Here is a 22,652-nt window from a genome sequence, read left to right as displayed (position 1 = left end):
TATAAGAAGAAAAGTATCAAACATAATTTACCTTGATAAGACTTTCTAGCTTAGGGACCGATATGTCCGTCTTTCGAAATCAAACGACTCAATCCTGAATAAACTACTTAATACTTTAGGTCAGTGAAAGTGAAAGAAAAAGTGAAAGTAGAAAAAAAAATCTTACAACCATGAAGGCTTTCCTTACTTGACTGCTGATAAACAAAGGGCTAAATAAAGGTCATGCTGCAAACACAAAGTCCGACAGGCTTTTGTTAACTTTATCTAACCTCAATCCAAACACAAACTTTATGTGACAGCAAAAATGTGATGTGCCCATATATGGACATGATGATGTCTTATCACTACCATATTTGAGCATGTCACTACCATGTTTGGGCACATCACACTTTTTTTGTCAAACTAGTTTGATAGTGTAGACAGAGCTTAACGCTTTTGTATCAGCGGCACACCTTCTTAAGACGCATTCATCATTTTACGCCCGGTGATATACTAAAATGTAATTAATTAATTAATTAATTTGAAGCGATAAAGATGACGAAATAATAATAAAGATGAGATATTAGGTAGTCTTAAGTATTAGTGATAGCCAACAATTTCACCCATTCTCTCAAATTGATAAAAAGTAATCAAGTACCATTGTATAATATACTATACTATAATGTAAACAATATTATATGCATTTTTACTTCTTGTTTACTATTATAATTGTGAGTATCACACATTCGAGAAAATAATGAAACAACCACGAATGTGCGATACTCGGGGTACAGCAAAAGAAGCTGTAATGACGTCATAAGACGGGATGTAACGTCACATACACACCAATAACCTCGCTACCAAATATGGTTATATTCCGAAAAGTTACGTCACATAACCAGAAATGGCATAATTACGGTAAATTATGAAATCTCAAAGTGATTTTTTGCTATTTCTGGGAACAGAAGTGAGGTCACAATATCATAAATATGTATTACGACGAAAACCGTTTGGCACCAAGGTACAATCTTCGAGACGTCATATGGCTGCATCCGGTTGAAGTACGAACATTTTCTCTCTATAGCGCTTTGTTCACCTATTACCCTAGTATATGCATGCCATGTTTCAGAGCCGTCAGACGACGCGTAAAGAACTATAGTAGGACTTGAAAGTTGACTCAATAGTGTCCAGATGGAAGAGGAAGAGGAGAAGATGAGCGAGTCCTAGACTCGGGTACCACCATCGCCGTCAAAGTACTATTCCGGTTAAATACATTCCCAATGAACAAAAAAATGGTAGGCCTTATGAAGCACTCAGAGACCCTGAATAAGACATCGGGAAATCAGTTATAAGAAAAAAAAACTATCAAACATATTTACCTTGATAAGACTTTCTGGCTCGCCGATATGTCCGTCTTTCAAAATCTGACTCAATCGTGAATAACACTGTAGGTCAGAGGTCTATGTCTCTTTGTTATAGGCTACTGAATAGATTCACTTTCTAAAGAAGATTTTAAAACTTTCTCCTCTGTATATAATATTATACAAAGTAGAAAGATTTAAAATCATCTTTAGAAAGTTAATCTATTCAGTAAGCCTATTTATAATACCTATACAGTACTTTCTCCACTAATACAAATAACGTCATTAATCACTCAACGATTGAATTTGGTGGGTCAAAGATCATCATCAATTTACGCATGCGTGCATACAAACTCATCATTTAAACGCGCATATGCCAATGATCATTTGAACGCGTTGGTTCATTTTAGACGTTAGTTAATTAGTTAGTTAGTCAATAAAAACACACAACAAGGAATACAAGCGATAAAATCTGATTAACATCATAACAATGACTTACTTAAGTTTGCTTTAATTGTCCTTAAATCTAAGATCTTTTCCCAAAAAAACCCAAAACTTCTGATCCGTTCAGCAACGAAAATGATTGAAATTACATTCTGACGCATAATCTTTCACCGCTTCTTTACAACTATATAATTTGCTATCATCTTTCCTTTTCCGACTCAATACAAGGAGCCACTTCATTTTCGGATTTGTCAAGTTTAGACCATTCTTGTACCTCACTAGTACCGAAGATCAGAAAACACACTAATCCAAACACTTGTACCCCTGCTGTAATCCAAAACATTTTCCTCCATTGATAAATTGTGTTCTGAAAATAATAAACACATAAGCAGATAAGAAATATTTATGGAATAAACCTCTGTCTATGTTTATTCCAATCACGCATTACATAATAATTAAATACTTACACAATTTCTAGTTAGAATCCCTACAATAGCTGGGGCAATGAATCCACACACATGTGATGCTGACGACATAATTCCAATTAATAACCCGGAATGGTTAGGCGCAATATCCAGTACACTCGCCTCTACTGATGGAATATAAAGCGGGCACATACCAAACACACAAATCATTAAAACGACAGCCAGTGTTTCATTGTTAGCAACGTAACCAATGGACACTAGAAACATTGGTGAAATCCCAAGAGCTGGATAAAGACAAAAATACATCTGAACTAAATAATGATAAATATGTATTTTTACTCACTGCGTATGTGCAATAGTTTATGATAGGTTTTCCGTTATATATATTATGCTTATAGATCATTTTAAACTTCTAAAAATATTATATTTCTTACCACAACACGCTAATAACTTCCGTGTGGCAATAGCAGTTAATATTTCATGAAATATCAAGGCGTCAGCAAGAACTCCTCCAAATAGCATAGCAACAAAGAATACAAAATGAGGTATGGTGCTTAATAAACCGGTCTGAAGAGGAAAAAAAAAAAAATATTATTTATGCACAGAACAGAGATAAAAACCTCCACCAAAAAGCTGAGATAAAACAGAACAAAGAATACAATATAAACATTAAACAACTTTACAATCTTAGATCTAACGGATAAATTATTACTAAATAATATCAATACCATTAAACTTCATCAGTATTAAAATCAAGAGTTAAACTTTGAAATAAATCTCTCTTGGTAACCTCTAATAAATCAAATAAATAATAACAATAATTAAAAATAAATAAGAATGTATGAGATATTAAGCTGCAGCTGCTTTCAAATCGCGAATTAGTTAATGATTAATATTATGTACTAAATTACCATTTTCAGTTCAAATCCTAAAATCGTTTCAAAAAATATCGGAAGCTCTGTTAATAGAAAAAAAAATCCGAAATTGAAGCCAATGGTGCAAAAGCACAGTGTCCAAACAACTGGTGACAGCGCGATCTCTTTCCACGGTACTTCATACTGGCCTGCCTGAGAAATAAAAAGAATAAATAAAATAATAATATCCTGGATTTATAAAGCGCCTAATGTTGCGAAACTTCTGTATGTACTGTATATATTTTTACTCTGTCATTTTTGTGCTTAAAGACGTTTGGAAATATACTCCCATACTAGCTAAGAATCAACACAAACTTGTGTCTTGATCTTAAATACTAGGTACACATTTGTAAACCTGGGGCAAGGTGAAAGTACCGGCAAGTAAAGTGGTTTGCCTAATATATAAGGATACAAGCAATCAACCCATTTTTTTTGTATATAAATTATTATTTTTCGGATTCGCTATAACAAATGTTCACAAGCTAGGATGCTATTATAAAATTCGGGCTTTCTTTACATTTTTTATTTCTTCAGTTTGAGAAAATAATATAGAATCTCTTTCAATCGTTGATATCCATCTGTTTCTGCTTACGTCACTCGATCCCACAATGCACCAACCAAGACACCACAATATACCAACTACACCTACAATAAAAATGATAATTTAATTCCAATGCAAAGAAGTCATGACAACATGAATGACAACGTAGGAAGACGACATTGTATATAATTCGTTAGTCTACGAGTTTACAATCACGTTTGGCTAATGTTCTGTTCATGTGATAGACACATTGTAGTAGTAGTGTAATGCATTGCCATTATTAATTCGCCTCGGTATACACAACTTTCTTGAAAACCGTTCATAGAAGAATATAATTTTCCCTTTAAAGCCTAATCTACAATAGAAACATTTAGAAAATTGTTTGTTTTCGATTTTCCAATTTCCAATTGTTAGTTGGCTATTAATTCGTTTGTAAGAAAAGAATATCCTACGGTACACTTTGTAATAGAAACTCAAGATGCAATGAATTTACATATTCCTTTTGTCATAGAATCACTGGTGATTGGAACGCCCTTCCTCCATCAATCCGTAATGGTAATTTTGGTTTATTTTTAAAAACATAGTATATTGTATATAGCTTAAATTTGTTATGGTTGTTGTTTTAGTTTAATTTGATTGATTTTGTGTTTGCTTATGGGTGATGCTTTGTGGATTCCAAACATTAATTGTATAGGAACTCCGTTCCGTTTTGGTAGGCCCTATGCCCTCCTTCCCTCCTATCAGCTCCTCAATAAAGGTTTTTTATTTTTATATATTGTGTTTATATTTATTTGTTTTGCTGTATATATTGTATTCTCTGAAGGAAAAAAAAATAGGCTTCTGCTTCTTCTGTTTTCTAAAGTTTGTCAACTAGTCTACACTATAGCAAACTTCGGAAAACTTTTTAGCGAACTTGGAGTTTGCAAACAAAGGCTTAATGGTATGTTTCTACCAATGGTATTTTCCAGGCATATGGGTTTTCTTACCAAATAGATAAAATGTAGATGGCCATCCTCCTAAGAAATCAGTTGAACAAAGTGAGGCAGATATATAACTCGCCAATACTGGACCAAAACCAAGTCCTTTAAATATAAAAAAATTCGTTCGATATAAATAGTCACTGTGACGCTTATTTGATGATTTTGGATTTCTATTCTTTGTATAATAATTTTCTGACATCGGAATTCAAAACCCGGTCCATACTTCATATAAAAAAAATATGCCTATTTATTAAAAAATAAAACTTGTCTATGTATTAAAAAAAACCAAAATAGGTACCTGAGGCAGAAATTGATATAAATGTACTACGTTCATTCAACTTCGACCAGTTAGTAACGAGGTTAAATGTCGCCGGATAAACAAATCCCTAAAAAGATATTTTAAGAGATTTTAAAAGATTTTAAGGCCTCTAGAAAGGATTATAGAAACGGGTACGGGTATGCTGGCAAGTACAATGAATCATTCAAATATTGATATTGCACTACTTACAAAAAGACCCAAAAAAAAACCAAAATAGGTTATCCATGGCGTAGGCGTAATAATAAAACTTTTATATATATATATGGCATAGTGTCTGAGGAGCGGGCGGGTAAAATGCTGGCGACTCAGGGAGATTTGGCCTAGACATTTTGAACTAAAAATTACCTGTCCCATTCCATCAACGATTCTAGTTATTACCAATAACCAAACTCCTACTTCTGCAGCAACTGGTGTCAATAACATCATCAAAGACATTAACAAGGTTCCCAGTAGAATAATGGGTGAGCCACCAAATATTCCAACCAACCAACCGGCGATAAAGGGTGTAATGGTATAACCATAATACAAAGAACCAAGAATAAATTGTTGAGTTTCAAGACTCCAATCAAACGTCTGTATGGAGCAAAGTGACATACTGTTATTTGATTTCCTTCATATACGGTAGAAGTTAATCTGACCATACTTTACTTAATCACAAAAAACACTTTCCAACATTATAATTCCATAGAAACAAGTTTTGTTAAGAGGATTTATACTCAAAATTTCACAGCTTGCAAAATATTGTTCCGGCGATGTGCTGGATTACGGAGCGGTGTAAATGGTTCATCTGCTTTTAGTTTTTTTTTTTGTGGTTGTCTTAGGATATTTAATGGATCATGTTTGTATATGTAAAGCGCTTAAAAAAATAGTATTGGGCGCTACAGTATATAACACTACCATTATAATTATTTCTGTAATAATTAAAATCCGACAAAGATTTACTTAATTAAAGGTTTGTCAATAATGGCTCAGGAAGACTAAAGCTTGGTTCCAACTAGGTCGCAACGCAAAGGAGTGTTTACCAATGACAAGCGGCAGTTCGAATAATTCTTCGCTTGTGATTGGTCAACTACCTGCGTTATGCGTTATGTCCTTGTGTTGCGTCTCTAGTGTGAACCAAGCATGATGTAAGCCTACTTCTTTGTAATAATCTAAAAGATGCATGGTGTTGTATTTTAAAGATTATTATTTACTTCACTTCACTTCAAGAAACATTTATTGACCAAAAATATTATATCATAACATGGTTGGCATATACTATATATAGTCGAGAGACTACAAAAGGCCCAATGGGCCTGTCGCTGTAGTCCCTCTTTACATTACACACTTAATCTTAATTAGCCGTTACGTAAATTATATAAATGAAAAAAAAAGAAGAATACAGTATCTTAATTAATTAGGTTAGCATCTGAGGTATACATTAAAAAAGATATTAGTTGTACTTACCAAATGTTTACTAGTATCTGATGTCATAGATACATTAGATGATGTTAAATTCATGTCATCCTTTGGTACAATGGCCAACATGGCAACACTCAAGTTCATTCGTGTAGCATAGTTCAATGTGATAGCCAAAAAGCACATGAACACAATAATATACCGAATCGGCAGGAAAGTATGAGTTTCTGCAAGCACAATTGCTTAATGTTTAAATTCATCATTTCAAATCTGTACTAACAATTATTTTTATTTTTACATATTAATTTATTTTAATTAAGCAAGCCCAAATGAAGATTTTAAAACTATAATTTTTCTAAATCTATGATTATTTTATTTCGGCTACAGTATTACTGATTAATGATATAATGCTATACTATATCTTACCATTTTTGTGTAACATTGGTTCACTTTCAAATCTGTTATTTTCTTTCATTTTGTCATTCTCCTTTAAAGAAAAAATTATTTATAATTAGCTTATCGTATGCAAACCAGTGACGGTGAGAACGGTGGGAAGTACAAAGTAAATGGGCCACAATGTAGCATGACACTATTATAACGTTAAAGCTCAGGTACAGGCATGAATTTTAAATTTTATATCTGTACATAAATCAAATATTTGTAACAGAAATCAAGATGAAAAAACATGACTTTCCCTTAAAATGGTCACATACAAAATTTGGCAAAATTCTTCTATAAAAACCAGGAAGACCTTTTTTCAGTAGATAGGTAGTTTAGGTTAAAAAAGATGATGGATATACGGTGGATAATTTTTGCTACAGCGTGAAAATAAAACTCTGAAGTTGAATAAAAATACCAGAAACGTAAAATTCAATTTATCTTACCTATATTTAGTCATCTGATAACATTTTTTACAACACCGTTTATTTTTCATAGTTTTTTAAAAATGCCTCTCTGTTTCAATATTTGTGTACAAAAGAATAGAGATTTTACTGTGTAATTTCAACTATCCCTCCACTGATAAGAAAGTGCTTATAACAGCCAAAATTATCGATGAGAAAAACATACCTCGTTTTTTATTATGCTAATTATTACCTTAGAAACAATTTTTCCTTTCGATATTGATTCTCACTCTAAATTTTGGTGGTATAACATGATAAAAACATAGTTACAACATACGTTGAAATGTTCAGAAGAAAAAACAAACCTTGAAGATCCTCAACAGTTGTATTTTGTGTTTGAGGGTTGTGGCTATAAGCTGTGTATTTTATGAACCAACAAGCCAATAACCTACCACCATCGCCGTCAAAGTGCTATTCCGGTTAAATACAAGACATTCTGGCTTAGGGGCCGATATGGCCGTCTTTCGAAATCAAACGACTCAATCGTCTATGACTCTTTTGTTAGTTATTGAATGTTAAACTTTACATCTCATGACTCTGTATGTCTCTATTCATAATCTGTTGTACTATATAAGCCTATACATCATGCGTCACAGCCTTAATATTATACAAAGTGGAACGATTTAAGATCATCTTTAGAAAGTTAATCTGTTCAGTAAGTCTATCTATCTATACAGTACTTAGTTCTCCACCACTAATCAGTAAATAAAAATAACATCATTATTCACTCAACGATTGAATTTGGTGGGTCAAAGATCATCATCAATTTACGCATACGTGCATACAAAATCATCATACAATATGGAACCACTTCAGTATCGGAATTGTCAATTTTGGACCATTCTTGTACCTCACTAGTACCAAAGATCAGAAAACTCACTAATCTCTTTTAAAATAACAACTAGGCCTATTTATAATTAGCTTATCGTATGCAAACCAGTGACGGTGAGAACGGTGGGAAGTACAAAGTAAATGGGCCACAATGTAGCATGACACTATCATAACGTTAAAGCTCAGGTACAGGCATGAATTTTAATTTTAATGGTTAATTGTACATAAATCAAATATTTGTAATATAAATCAAGATGAAAAAACATGAATTTCCCTTAAAATGGGCAAATACAAAATTTGGCAAAATTCTTCTATAAAAACCAGGAAGACTTTTTTTTTTTTTTATGTCTTTAGGCAATGTGGCCAAGGATTACCAATAGTGAATTAATCACTGTCCTATCAGATAGGTGGTTTTCAGTAGTTAGAGGTAGTTTATACCTGTGATATACGGTGGATAATTTTTGCTAAAAAATATAAGCACTGAAAAAATGCTGTGGGTATCAGTGACTGGATCTCAATGGAGATACAACTAAAATAAGCACTGAAAAAATGACAACGATGTGGGTATCAGTGGCTGGATCTCAATGGAGATACAAAATAAAATAAGCACTGAAAAAATGACAATGCTGTGGGTATCAGTGGCTGGATCTCAATAGAAATACAAAGCAAATAAGCACAGACAAAATGACAATACTGTGGGTCAGTGGCTGGATCTCAATGGAGATACAAAAAAAAGCGAAAAGCTAAATCAAAACGATAATGTAAAACAGCCAGAAGGTATGTTTTACAGTTAGAAAGTAATTCTTTAAGCTCAGCCGAACTGCTAGACCACTCTCACAAACCGTAATCATTTTGTGTCTGTTCAGTTCAATTTATCAATTTAGAATCACTGGTTACGATGCTTTATATATTTGTATGTCCATTGTTAAATGTTAAATTCATCACAATTCATTTTTACCATGTTGTTTAAATGACAGCATATCGTATCTAAAACGAGTCTAGTTATTAGGCATAAAAAGTGAGTAGAAAAAAAAATCTTACCACCAGAAGGCTTTCCTTACTTGACCGCTGACACACAAAGGACAAAATAAAGGTCAATAAAAGTCCGACAGGCTTTTGTTAACTTTATCTAACCTCAATCAGTTAGGCTACGTTATCATGCGTGAAAAAATGTCCATTCTTTGAAAATTATCTTTTTCTCCAAGGTTATTTTGCACATATTTTAAATCTATAGGAGTGAATTCACTCTTTCCTTTACTGTTTAAACAAATGCCTATAAACTAAAGCTCTGTCTACACTATCAAACTTTATGTGACAACAAAAATGTGATGTGACCATATATAGACATGATGATGTCATATCACTACCATATTTGAGCATGTCACTACTATATTTGGGTACATCACACTTTTTTTGTCAAACAAGTTTGATAGTGTAGACAGCTTTTGTATCAGCGGCACACCTTTAATTCATCATGTTACGCCCGGTGATATACTGCAATGTAATTATATTGAAGCGATAAATATGACGAAATCATTGATTATTAGGTAGTCTTAAGTATTAGTGACAGCCAACAATTTCATCCATTCTCTCAAATTGATAAAAAGTCATCAAGTAAAATTTGATGTTGGTATTCAAATGTTAGACCTACCACTTCTTGTAAATTCTCTCTCAATACCAAACATGTATGTCTCTGCTTTAAGTTTATATTTCAGATATTCGGAGAAGGTAGGTTTTTGCTTGCACCTTCTAACCATTTCTTAATATTTTTAATAGAGAGTTGGCATGTGTTCTTTAATTTAATTGCAATTGGTGACTTTAACATTAACACTCAAACTCGATCAACTAACCATAACCATCTTAATGATATTATGGATATTTTTGGTCTTAAACAGTTAATTTTAACTCCTACAAGGATCACTGAAACTTCTTAATCAACAATTGATCTTATTTTAACAAACTGTGAGTATTTACAATTCTCAAAAATCAATTTTTTAAATGAGCTTCAACACCAGAATTGGCAAGATCTCTAACTTAACGAATGTCGATGCTGCACTCACGTTTTGGACCTCCAAATTCTCACATATTTGCGATAAGTTTGCCCCTTATGTCACTAGACGTTTTAAAAGGACATTGCCGAAATGGCTCAATAATAGACATGACATTTTTGATATGTTTCACCAAAGAGATGCTTCAAAAGTCAAAGCTTATAAAACCAAAAACGATATTGACTTTAAAAACTACCGTAAAATTAGAAATTCTGTAACTAAACTATGTCGAGATGCTAAAGCAATTTACTATAAGTCTTTCTTAAATAACAACAAAGGTAATACTAAAAAAATCTGGAATGGCCTGAAAGATCTTCTTCCTTCTAAATCTAATACCTTCCCTCCGTCTTTTTCAATTAATGGCTCAGACATCTCTGATCATTTAATTATTGCCGACTCTTTCAACTCTTTCTTCACTAACAATGCTGTTAAGCTTTCTTCTCTTATTGACGCCTCTAATTGTCCTGACCCGTCTTCTTATCTGTCTTTTTGCAACTCTTTCTTTTCTCTGAGCTGCATCGATGAAGACTTTGTCCAAACTGAATTAACATCCATCAATCCCAATACTTCTACCAGACCTGATTTAATTGATGGTAAATTTCTTAAAGCTGCTTCTGCTATTATTGCTCCTCATCTTACCTTTATCTTTAATCTTTCTATCAATTCTAATTGCTTTCCCTCTGCCTGGAAAACATCTAAAGTTATTCCTATTTTTAAATCAGGCAAAAGAAATGACCTTAACAACTACCGGCCTATCTCTATCCTTCCCCTTTGCTCCAAAATTATTGAAAAATCTATTTCCCAACAAATCTATTCTTACCTTGACTCTAATAACTTAATATCTACTTCTCAATCTGGATTTCATCCCCAACATTCTACCCTTACTGCTCTTACCAACACATATGATAACTGGCTTCACAATATCAATAATAAGAAACTTACTGGCACTATCTTTATCGATCTCAAAAAAGCTTTCGACACTATTGACCATAATATTCTTCTTGCTAAATTACCCTACTATGGATTTTCTCCTTCAACTATCTCTTGGCTCCGATCTTATCTTTCTAATCGCTCTCAACAAGTTCTTTTTGAAAAAACTCTTTCTTCCTCTGGTTTTCTTTCTACTGGAGTTCCTCAAGGCTCCACTCTTGGTCCTCTTCTCTTTTCCATCTACATTAACGACCTTTCATCTTCTCTAATCTCTCATAACTCTAATCTACATGTTGACATGTATGCTGACGATACCATCATCTACTATTCTAACTCCTCTTCTAAACTTATTGAACAGAATCTTAATAATGCTCTAATTCATCTCTCTACCTGGCTAAAATCTAACAGACTAACACTCAATATCTCAAAAACTAAATCTATGCTCATTGGCTCTTCTTAAAAACTTAAATCTAACTCTATCACCCTTACTCTTAATGATTCTCCAATTCAATCTGTTACTTCTCATAAACACCTTACAACAATACTCTAACCTGGAAATCTCACATATCTTCCCTCTGTAAAAAACTCAATTCTATTATCTACTTACTCAAACGTACCTCTAAATTTACAAACAAATCTTCTCTTCATCTTCTGTACAATTCACTTTTCCTTTCTAGACTTGACTACTGCTGCTCTGTCTGGGGTTCTAAACCTTCTTCTACCACTAAACTTAAAAAAATCCAGAATAAAGCTATCCGTCTACTACTCGATCTCCCACTACACATCTCTCTCCTCATCACTTTTCCAGTGCTAAGACTCTCCCCTTCCATGAACGATACCTCTTTCAGCTTGCATGTCTATCTTTCAAAGCTCTACATCACTCTGCTCCTCTTACTATCTGTCAGCTTTTAACTAAAGTAACTTCCAACGGCCGTATGAACACTATGCAAATTACTAAAGGAGATCTTCTTATCCCTCGTCCTTACCTTGAAATCTTTAAACTTTCTTTTAGTTTCAATGCTCCTTCTTTCTTTAATTCTCTACCTTTAAGCATTTGTAACTCTTACAATTTCTCCTCCTTTAAATCTCTTTTGAAAAAACACCTGTTTCTCTCTCTCTGATTTTATTTCTTTTTTTTCCTTCTTTCATTGTTGGCTTTCTGTATATATATATATATATATATATAAATCATACTGTAAATTATAGAAACAGTGCTCATATTCGGAACATGATCTCATAATCGCGATTATGAGATCATGTTCCGAATATGAGCACTGTTTCTATAATTTACAGTATGATTTATATATAATTTACACAGTGCTACGCAACATCATTGATTTATATATATATATATATATATATATATATATGAGAGAATGTATCTGGTGGGTGAAAATCTGTGATAATACCATACATGGCTCTGTGGTCTAGTGGTATGATACTCGCCCTGTAAGCGAGAGGTTGCAGGTTCGAATCCCGCCAGAGACATTTTTTCATACAACTAAAAAAAATACGGAACTTTCGCCAATGAGCTATGCTCGACACGATTATGAGATCATGTTCCGAATATGAGCACTGTTTCTATAATTTACAGTATGATTTATATATAATTTACACAGTGCTACGCAACATCATTGATTTACATATACACAATATTATTTAAAAAACCGTTGCGAATTAAAGTTGGAATTTATTCTGACTTGTTAAGCCTCCACTGATTGTGAGGGCGTTTGTTGTATGAGAGAATGTATCTGGTGGGTGAAAATCTGTGATAATACCATACATGGCTCTGTGGTCTAGTGGTATGATACTCGCCCTGTAAGCGAGAGGTTGCAGGTTCGAATCCCGCCAGAGACATTTTTTCATACAACTAAAAAAAATACGGAACTTTCGCCAATGAGCTATGCTCGACACGATTATGAGATCATGTTCCGAATATGAGCACTGTTTCTATAATTTACAGTATGATTTATATATAATTTACACAGTGCTACGCAACATCATTGATTTACATATACACAATATTATTTAAAAAACCGTTGCGAATTAAAGTTGGAATTTATTCTGACTTGTTAAGCCTCCACTGATTGTGAGGGCGTTTGTTGTATGAGAGAATGTATCTGGTGGGTGAAAATCTGTGATAATACCATACATGGCTCTGTGGTCTAGTGGTATGATACTCGCCCTGTAAGCGAGAGGTTGCAGGTTCGAATCCCGCCAGAGACATTTTTTCATACAACTAAAAAAAATACGGAACTTTCGCCAATGAGCTATGCTCGACACGATTATGAGATCATGTTCCGAATATGAGCACTGTTTCTATAATTTACAGTATGATTTATATATAATTTACACAGTGCTACGCAACATCATTGATTTACATATACACAATATTATTTAAAAAACCGTTGCGAATTAAAGTTGGAATTTATTCTGACTTGTTAAGCCTCCACTGATTGTGAGGGCGTTTGTTGTATGAGAGAATGTATCTGGTGGGTGAAAATCTGTGATAATACCATACATGGCTCTGTGGTCTAGTGGTATGATACTCGCCCTGTAAGCGAGAGGTTGCAGGTTCGAATCCCGCCAGAGACATTTTTTCATACAACTAAAAAAAATACGGAACTTTCGCCAATGAGCTATGCTCGACACGATTATGAGATCATGTTCCGAATATGAGCACTGTTTCTATAATTTACAGTATGATTTATATATAATTTACACAGTGCTACGCAACATCATTGATTTACATATACACAATATTATTTAAAAAACCGTTGCGAATTAAAGTTGGAATTTATTCTGACTTGTTAAGCCTCCACTGATTGTGAGGGCGTTTGTTGTATGAGAGAATGTATCTGGTGGGTGAAAATCTGTGATAATACCATACATGGCTCTGTGGTCTAGTGGTATGATACTCGCCCTGTAAGCGAGAGGTTGCAGGTTCGAATCCCGCCAGAGACATTTTTTCATACAACTAAAAAAAATACGGAACTTTCGCCAATGAGCTATGCTCGACACGATTATGAGATCATGTTCCGAATATGAGCACTGTTTCTATAATTTACAGTATGATTTATATATAATTTACACAGTGCTACGCAACATCATTGATTTACATATACACAATATTATTTAAAAAACCGTTGCGAATTAAAGTTGGAATTTATTCTGACTTGTTAAGCCTCCACTGATTGTGAGGGCGTTTGTTGTATGAGAGAATGTATCTGGTGGGTGAAAATCTGTGATAATACCATACATGGCTCTGTGGTCTAGTGGTATGATACTCGCCCTGTAAGCGAGAGGTTGCAGGTTCGAATCCCGCCAGAGACATTTTTTCATACAACTAAAAAAAATACGGAACTTTCGCCAATGAGCTATGCTCGACACGATTATGAGATCATGTTCCGAATATGAGCACTGTTTCTATAATTTACAGTATGATTTATATATAATTTACACAGTGCTACGCAACATCATTGATTTACATATACACAATATTATTTAAAAAACCGTTGCGAATTAAAGTTGGAATTTATTCTGACTTGTTAAGCCTCCACTGATTGTGAGGGCGTTTGTTGTATGAGAGAATGTATCTGGTGGGTGAAAATCTGTGATAATACGATACATGGCTCTGTGGTCTAGTGGTATGATACTCGCCCTGTAAGCGAGAGGTTGCAGGTTCGAATCCCGCCAGAGACATTTTTTCATACAACTAAAAAAAATACGGAACTTTCGCCAATGAGCTATGCTCGACACGATTATGAGATCATGTTCCGAATATGAGCACTGTTTCTATAATTTACAGTATGATTTATATATAATTTACACAGTGCTACGCAACATCATTGATTTACATATACACAATATTATTTAAAAAACCGTTGCGAATTAAAGTTGGAATTTATTCTGACTTGTTAAGCCTCCACTGATTGTGAGGGCGTTTGTTGTATGAGAGAATGTATCTGGTGGGTGAAAATCTGTGATAATACCATACATGGCTCTGTGGTCTAGTGGTATGATACTCGCCCTGTAAGCGAGAGGTTGCAGGTTCGAATCCCGCCAGAGACATTTTTTCATACAACTAAAAAAAATACGGAACTTTCGCCAATGAGCTATGCTCGACACGATTATGAGATCATGTTCCGAATATGAGCACTGTTTCTATAATTTACAGTATGATTTATATATATATATATATATATATATATTTATTTTTTATATCTTTGTTAATTTTGTGTTTTTATAGTTTATTTTGTATTTACTGTTTGTTTGAGGGTCCCTAATGATCAGCTGATGCTGGATGGACCACCCTCATAAAATATTGTTGAAATAAATAAATAAATAAATAAAATAACCATTGACTTTCCGGATTAAATAATCAGTATTTACAGTTTTTCACATTAAAAATGTATAAAACCATAAAAACGTACAATTAAATATCACAATAACATTAAATATAATGTTAGCATGTACTTGATAACATATATCATAATACCCTACCGGGTCAGGTGATATCGGCCCTTACCGGGCGTAGTGGTATGGCTGACGATTAAGCTCGGTTCCCACTAGAGACGCAACGTAAAGCAACCTACGCAACGTAAGAAAATGCCCTTCCAATAATTGTGTTTGCCCCCGCCTGCGTGAAATCAAACCTGCAAAATTGTGCAGTACTGTTGCGTCATCGGTTCCCACTTGTACTTACGTAATACAGCACTTTGCGTCGATACGTCGCTGCGTTGCGTTTTAGTGGGAACCACGCTGTAAGCTTTGGTTCTCACTAGAACGCAACGTAAGGACGTACGCAACGCAAGCGAGTTGACCAATCCCACGCGACTGTTCGAATAATCCATCGCTTGAGATTGGTCAAATCACGTTGCGTTGCGTTACGTCCTTGCGTTGCGTTCTAGTGGGAACCAAGCTTAAGTGAGTACTTTAATTTGTACTACTACTGACCTCTGGTGCGTGTCACAGCATGGAGAATGGAGCTATTTATAGCTCCATGGTGTGAGTATGAATCATTTGTTGTTTATGTGTATATAAAGTGTCTGTGTATAAGTGTCTGCTGTCTGCTGTATATGTAGTGGTGTAGCCTAGGCCTCCTAAGTGAGTTTTTTTTTCATATTATTCAATTGTGAGTTTTATAAAATTTATTGAATTTTCGGCGCTCCGTAGGCAGCTAATTATTAAATAGCTTATGCTAGCGTGGTAATGTAGCCTAGAGCCCAATAATATTAATACCTCTAGGCCTATCTACCTGTCCTTCCTAGGCCTACCCTCCTCTAGCCTAACCTAACCTAGAGAAATACTGTGCTTACTTTACTTGTCCACAACAATAGAGTCGCTTCGACCCGTTTTACGTTACACTGTTAACCATGGAGGTATAAAAATGTTATACCTCCATGTGTTAACACTACCCGATTCCACGTTTTTGTTCCCATTAATTAATAATTAGGCCTAGGCCTAGTGCTTTTTTGGTCTAGGCTAGCTCTTCGAAAATAATAGTTCCATTCGGGTGGAATTTTTAATGTTTTATTATCATTTACTTAGTTAGGCCTTGCCATGCCAACAAAATAAAAGCCAAGCAAAAAAAAAGTTATAGATAACGTATGTGACGAGATTGTTTTTTGTACAACAAATTGAAGCTGGAAAACACTATCGCACAATCGTTTGTCTATCAAACATGATGTGACCAAAATGACAATAATCTATTTTAGGTGTGTTATATAATATGATTAATAAGTACTGTACTTGTATCTGTCATTTCTGTTGGTTACGCTTCGCTACACAGCATTGTTATTTATCTATTAAACATGCCTTCTCTGTAATGTATACTTATATGAAGTAGATTATTAATTTATACAGTAGCCCTGGCCTAGATCATGGCAGTTTTAAGGACTGTGTGTTTGCAGGTTACTGTAGTAGAGGTTACCTCAGTGTATTATTAGTGACATTTTTATTCAAATCGAACTGTAATCTATTTTTTTATTTCCAGAATAAATATGGCACAGTGTTCACATGGAGCTATACCAAAAGATTCTACACAAACCAAAGATGGGAAAATTTTAAAGATTAAAACATACAAAAAAGCAGCCTATTCTGACATCCAAAAGGCATTGGCTCTTGATGAGCAAGGCAAAACAACTGAAGCAGCAAGATTTTACAGTAAAGCTCTAACAAGTCTTAAGAAAGGCTTAGAAATTAAGAATAATGGGACAGACTGCCGCGGAAAAGAATGGGATGAAGCACGTGAAATGCAGAAGCAAATGAAGAAGACTCTTCTTCAAATGAAAACGCGGCTAGAAGATTTAGAACGGTTACAAAAAGTAAATCATAAAGGGGCCAGAAATGGTCTGTCAGAAGAAGAATTGGAGAATTTGAATAGTAACGTTGAAATGGAAGAGGAGTTAATGGAATTGGGAGAGCCACCATCATATTTAGAAAGTGAAGCAAATGCTAACGAGGTATTCAGCATATCAGATGGTGCACAGATCTACTTCATAAATAACAAAGGCCATGTGAGTACGCCAAGCATGCCTAGCTCCCTCAGAATTTATGAGTTTACTGATGAGGTAAAAGTACAAAATCCTGACAAACCTCCAGCTTTTTTGCAAGTTTGTGATTGGTTGTATCCGTTGATCAAGGAACAGTCCCCAGTGTTGAAGAGTCATGATGGAGCATTTATTTTCTTAGACATGATGACACCGGAGGAAGGTTCAAGTGTAGGGGTTATGTTCAATGATGCTGTTAATAGGTATACAATGGTTTTATATTACTGTCTGTAGTAGTTTTTGTAGTATATATAAAATAAATAAATTACTGAAATTGTATTTCACATAGTAAAATATTTGTATAAAAAGAACAATATTAGGATATAGGAAATACAGTACTGTAATATTCAATGATAGAATGTAGTTCAAACAGCAGGAATTTTGAATTACATTACAGTACTGATCTTTTAATGAATTTTTACAGATAGATAAAATATGCCAAATTATACCAAAGCAAAACAATATTTTGCTATTATGGTTCTGTACTGTACAACCACCATCAGATACCTATTTTTAAATATATCTGGACCTATCACTATTTTCATTTTCCCCAACAATATCAACCACGTATTACAGTATTAATACCAAATTAATTTATATACTTTGTATTTTCTAGCGCATCTAGGGTTCTGTTTGAGGACACACTTAAAAGGTTTGCAACGGTTGCTGAGCAGAATGCTAATGGTACTGTTAATGTACCTAAACAAGCACCTCCAAGACCACCACTTCCAAAATACTCTGTAAGAGACCCTAATGCACAAGGTTCTAATGGACAAGAACCTAGCACGCAAGCATCTAGTGTGGAGGGTGAGGAAGATGTGCATAGGCCACCAAGCTGGAGTAGTTCAATATCAAAGGGATTAGCCGTGGGTAAGAACATTGATATATTTTTTTTCTGCACTATCAAACTAGTTTGACCAAAAAAGTGTGATGTACCCAATATGGTAGTGATATGACCAAATATAGTACTGATATGACATCATCATGTCTATATATGGGCACATCACATTTTTTTTTGTCACATAAAGTTTGATAGTGTAGGCAGAGCTTAAAGTACTGTATTACACTACAATTAGTGTAAACCACAGAAAAATAATGTGTTAAGTCAACTTCAAAGAAAAAAAATTGTTGTTTTAATTCTAATCTTGGTTCTCAATTGGACACAATGCAACTCAAGTGAGTTGATCTATTTCAAGTGATCATACGGACAATCCATCATGTTCTGATTGGTCAAATTAATTGCATTGTACATAAGTCGTTTTGTTACGTCCTAGTGGGAACTGAGTTTCTGAATGCGGATAAATAGATTTATACTTATTTCTTCTTTCAGAATCAAGTATAGAATTTTATATATATACAATATTATATTTCAGGCGCCACATGGGTAAGCTGGGGTTTGGGTAAAGGAGCAGAGATGACAGTTAAGTACATAGACAAAGGAAGTAAGAAGGTGAAGTCAAGATTGAAACAAGCGGAGGAACCTGCTGAAATTAAAGAAAAGTACCAAACAGGGATGCAGCAAGCACGAGCTGCAGCAGCTGTGGCTGTCAAAGTAAGCATTAAAAATACAAATTGCAAAAATCTAAGGGTTTCAAAAATGTTTATAACATAGAGTACAGTCAATGGCATTGAGCGCTCACTGGCTAAACGCAGGAGCCCCAGCGTTTAAGGGGCCCAAAGTATGAGCTTAATGCAATTACCTAGCGTTGGAGGGCCCTTACTGTAGGATTGCTAAACCAGGGGCCTTTCTTCCTGCATTATGCCACTGTATGCAGTAAGGGATCTATACTGTTCTTTCTAGGTAAGTGGTGTTTTAATTGATGGACTGTGCTTCATCACCAAAAGGCTTGCAGAAGAAGTTGCTCCACACATCCGGGAGCAAGGTGAGAAGTACTTGAAATCTGGTGATGACAGTAAGGATGGTAAGCGAAGCAAGACACTGGATGGAGTTGTACACGTAGCATCAAGTGGCTTAGAAGGTAGATTTTATATAGTACTCCCAAGTAATGATGTGTAGACCTGGGAAACTAGTGGGAAATTTGTATCCATGATTCAAAGGTGCTCTACTAAGAGAGCGCCACATGGGTGGAGGATACCGGCGCTATATAAATTTTCATTTATTATTATTATTATTATTATTATTATTATTAGACCCAAACTGCCAGAAAATCTGTACCTGTGTCTGTGTTTACCAGAAAGTTATTGTGTACAGTTTACAGTGGGCAATTACTTTACATGTAACTCTGTGATGGAGCATCTAAACAGAAGACTAGTACAGTAAAACCTCTATTTATGGGACACCTTATTAAATGGACACTTTACTATCAGTAACCTTGATTCAGAGGACCCTATACTGTAATGGGTTGTACTGTACAGTATATGAATCATAACAAGTCCAGAAATGAGGAACAACGATCCATTTAGTTTAACAATTCTGTTGTCACTGTTCACCTAAATTGTATTCATGATTTCAGGTTTTGTACAAGTTTATCACACCTTAGAAACAGCTGCATTTGCACTGGCAAAAAGTATACAATTAGCTACAGTGGATGTTGTAAATCACAAGTAAGTATATGTGAACATAACATAGGCAAATTACTGAACAGTGGCTAAATCTCAATTAGGATACATAATATTAATTATATAGGCAACAAGTACTGCTATCAAAATGCAAAATGTTTGAGAAACCACTATTCTTGGACTAGGTAAAAAATGAATCTGCTTTTAGAATGCTGACAAAAATAAAATTATCTGTCTCTTGGCAAAGAAGAAATCAGCCATGACATGTTCAACATACTGTACAGTCTTTACCATGAACGCTCATTTTAAGGATACAGCAGCAGTAATTTCCTTACATTGTGGTCAGCTTTGCTAATATCAATAATGAAAAATTCATCAAAATTTATTGTTTCTGATTTTGTGTGTGTGTAGGTATGGTGATGCTGCGGCACGCCTTACAGATGATGCTCTCGGCACAGTCGGTAATCTTGGAGTTGCAGCTTACAGACTTGATAACCTTGGTATCAAAGCAATAGCCAAGCGTACAGCAAAAGATACCACTAAAGCAGTAGTAGCTGATTACAAAGGAAACCCTGCTCAAGGCACAATGAGGGGAAACGACACAAATGGAACCTCTCAAAAGACTGGTCCAACTGGGTAGATATTGATATTTTTAATATAGGACTTTACAGGGTATCATTTCAACAGGGGCAACCTACTTTTACATTTTTATGTATTTTTTTGTTTGTTTTCACTTTCTATGTCTAGCGCAATGAGGCTTTTTAAGCATAAGTGCAAATAAATATCACTACAGTTTCGTAAATATTTTTTAGAAAGACAAAAAAAAATGTAGTATTATATTATATATAATATTTATATCTTACAGTTTTTTTCTATTATTTAATTGTATTGTACACCACTGTATTCTGTTCAAATTCAGTACAGTACATATTTTGTGCGTAAATTTAACCAGTTTTTATGCACTACTGATACATGGCTAAGAACTTAATTATAACTGGATCATCAATGTTACTTACGCATATGATATTTTAAAAACTATTATTTAACTTTATATGCACCACACACTGTATGCAAATGGCTATAGCCAGTGGAGCAGCAGCCTTCAACTATGAAGTTTGCTTGTAAATAGAAGAAAAAGAAAGTACAAATAATCCTTAAGCTCTGTCTGTATACACTATCAAACTTTATGTGACAAAAAAATGTGATGTGATGGACACACTGATGTCATATCACTACCATATTTGGGCACATCACACTTTTTGTCAAACTAGTTAGATACTTAAATCTCAAGAATGTTTTTTTTTTCTGTAAGTATGTGTCTGTGCAATATATTAAACACATTGTACTGGAATACACTTATGTAGCTGCCACATTAAAACATTATTGGGTATAATTTTATTAAGTTGTTATATTTTGTTATATCACTCTTACTGTACATATTATATTTGGTTTAATATTATATAGTATATTAAGATTTATTTATTCTTGGTATGTGGGGTTGATCTATAGTTTTGATATACAATATCTGAAAAAAATATATTTTATTGGGCTATCCCTATGTCACTATTTAAGCTTAAAAAATAATAAAGAATATATTTATAGACTCTTTTAAAAAGTTGCTGTTAAAGGTATACAATTTTACTGCTATGCATCAAATATAATAGTGTATGTTTTGTTATACAGTAGTGTTTCTATCTAATTTATTTTTGCCTTTTTCACTTAATAAAGATATAATAAAAATAATTGTTAAAACATTTTTTTGTTCGATATGCCATTTTAATGTACAGTGTGTATGAGAAAGTTAAACAGTATAATTCAATAGAATTATCCCCATAAGACTCAATATTATCACCTGATCATATCATATGTCGATGGTTAATATATACCGTACATCACATCCGAACATACACTTCATCAGATGTTAAATAAATGCATAATGTTCCTACCTGAGTTTGTTGCACCACACATAATTCCAGTTTAAGTTATCCTTTGTCAAATATTGCTTGAATTAATCATCCACTTTAGCAGACCCATATTCATAATGTGGTAGGTGGCCAGTTCCTTTCCATGCCGCCTTATCCTCTCTAGTATTTTCAACCAGGTACTCATTTACAGTTGAGTAGACTGGGAATTGAACCCGGGTCTCTCCGTATGACAGTCAAGTGTCCTAACCACTTGCCTAGCAGCTACCATACGTATAATAGAAATGTGAATATCAAAAAGGTGTATGGGCACTTCTTGCTTACGTCTCTATATCCAATATATATCCAATAAACTTTGATGGCAAGTACACTACAGAGTCAGATATCCAATTTTAACTAAAGCATTCTGGATTTTAATATTTCCAACTTGATGATAGATAATGTAATGTATTTCATGTAAAAACTGAAGCAAGTGGCCCTGGGAAGAAATTAAAAACATAAAAATGTAACAAACACATTTTCAAAAGGAAAATCAATGGCAGATGGGTCCTGATTAATAATTAAAGAGAAATGTATCGTAGGCCCCT

At 34.1% G+C, this 22,652-nt stretch overlaps 2 protein-coding genes and 8 non-coding genes across 11 annotated transcripts; 9 read left to right on the top strand and 1 right to left on the bottom strand.

Annotated features, from left to right (window-relative positions):
• Window positions 1-1,771: 1,771 nt before the first annotated feature.
• Window positions 1,772-22,189, bottom strand: LOC144843191 (sialin-like). The gene is made up of 11 exons (XM_078699963.1): window positions 22,090-22,189; window positions 6,788-6,848; window positions 6,410-6,588; window positions 5,309-5,536; window positions 4,943-5,030; window positions 4,651-4,746; window positions 3,641-3,768; window positions 3,121-3,276; window positions 2,644-2,776; window positions 2,252-2,493; window positions 1,772-2,151 (listed from the first exon to the last, which is right to left on the bottom strand). The coding sequence occupies exons 2-11, from the start codon at window positions 6,834-6,836 to the stop codon at window positions 1,984-1,986; spliced, it is 1,467 nt and encodes a 488-aa protein (XP_078556089.1). The 5' UTR covers window positions 6,837-6,848; window positions 22,090-22,189; the 3' UTR covers window positions 1,772-1,983.
• On the top strand, window positions 12,489-12,560 carry Trnat-ugu (transfer RNA threonine (anticodon UGU)). The gene has a single exon. It is a non-coding gene; the product is annotated as a tRNA-Thr (tRNA).
• On the top strand, window positions 12,858-12,929 carry Trnat-ugu (transfer RNA threonine (anticodon UGU)). Its single transcript has one exon. It is a non-coding gene; the product is annotated as a tRNA-Thr (tRNA).
• Window positions 13,227-13,298, top strand: Trnat-ugu (transfer RNA threonine (anticodon UGU)). Its single transcript has one exon. It is a non-coding gene; the product is annotated as a tRNA-Thr (tRNA).
• Trnat-ugu (transfer RNA threonine (anticodon UGU)) lies at window positions 13,596-13,667 on the top strand. The gene has a single exon. It is a non-coding gene; the product is annotated as a tRNA-Thr (tRNA).
• On the top strand, window positions 13,965-14,036 carry Trnat-ugu (transfer RNA threonine (anticodon UGU)). Its single transcript has one exon. It is a non-coding gene; the product is annotated as a tRNA-Thr (tRNA).
• Trnat-ugu (transfer RNA threonine (anticodon UGU)) lies at window positions 14,334-14,405 on the top strand. Its single transcript has one exon. It is a non-coding gene; the product is annotated as a tRNA-Thr (tRNA).
• Window positions 14,703-14,774, top strand: Trnat-ugu (transfer RNA threonine (anticodon UGU)). Its single transcript has one exon. It is a non-coding gene; the product is annotated as a tRNA-Thr (tRNA).
• Trnat-ugu (transfer RNA threonine (anticodon UGU)) lies at window positions 15,072-15,143 on the top strand. Its single transcript has one exon. It is a non-coding gene; the product is annotated as a tRNA-Thr (tRNA).
• Window positions 16,084-21,366, top strand: LOC144843188 (spartin-like). 2 transcript variants are annotated; one of them, XM_078699960.1, is made up of 7 exons: window positions 16,084-16,178; window positions 17,068-17,826; window positions 18,240-18,493; window positions 18,997-19,175; window positions 19,425-19,602; window positions 20,098-20,188; window positions 20,555-21,366. In XM_078699960.1, the coding sequence occupies exons 2-7, from the start codon at window positions 17,075-17,077 to the stop codon at window positions 20,781-20,783; spliced, it is 1,683 nt and encodes a 560-aa protein (XP_078556086.1). In that variant the 5' UTR covers window positions 16,084-16,178; window positions 17,068-17,074; the 3' UTR covers window positions 20,784-21,366. The 2 variants fall into 2 exon arrangements, with proteins under 2 accessions (XP_078556086.1, XP_078556085.1); XM_078699959.1 differs by having other exon boundaries at window positions 16,131-16,206.
• Window positions 22,190-22,652: the final 463 nt, after the last annotated feature.

This window comes from Antedon bifida, chromosome 5, assembly GCF_963402885.1.
Source record: "Antedon bifida chromosome 5, ecAntBifi1.1, whole genome shotgun sequence".
NCBI lineage: Eukaryota > Metazoa > Echinodermata > Crinoidea > Comatulida > Antedonidae > Antedon > Antedon bifida.
Note: the sequence above shows the minus strand (reverse complement) of the source record. Positions and strands in the feature narration are given on the sequence as shown.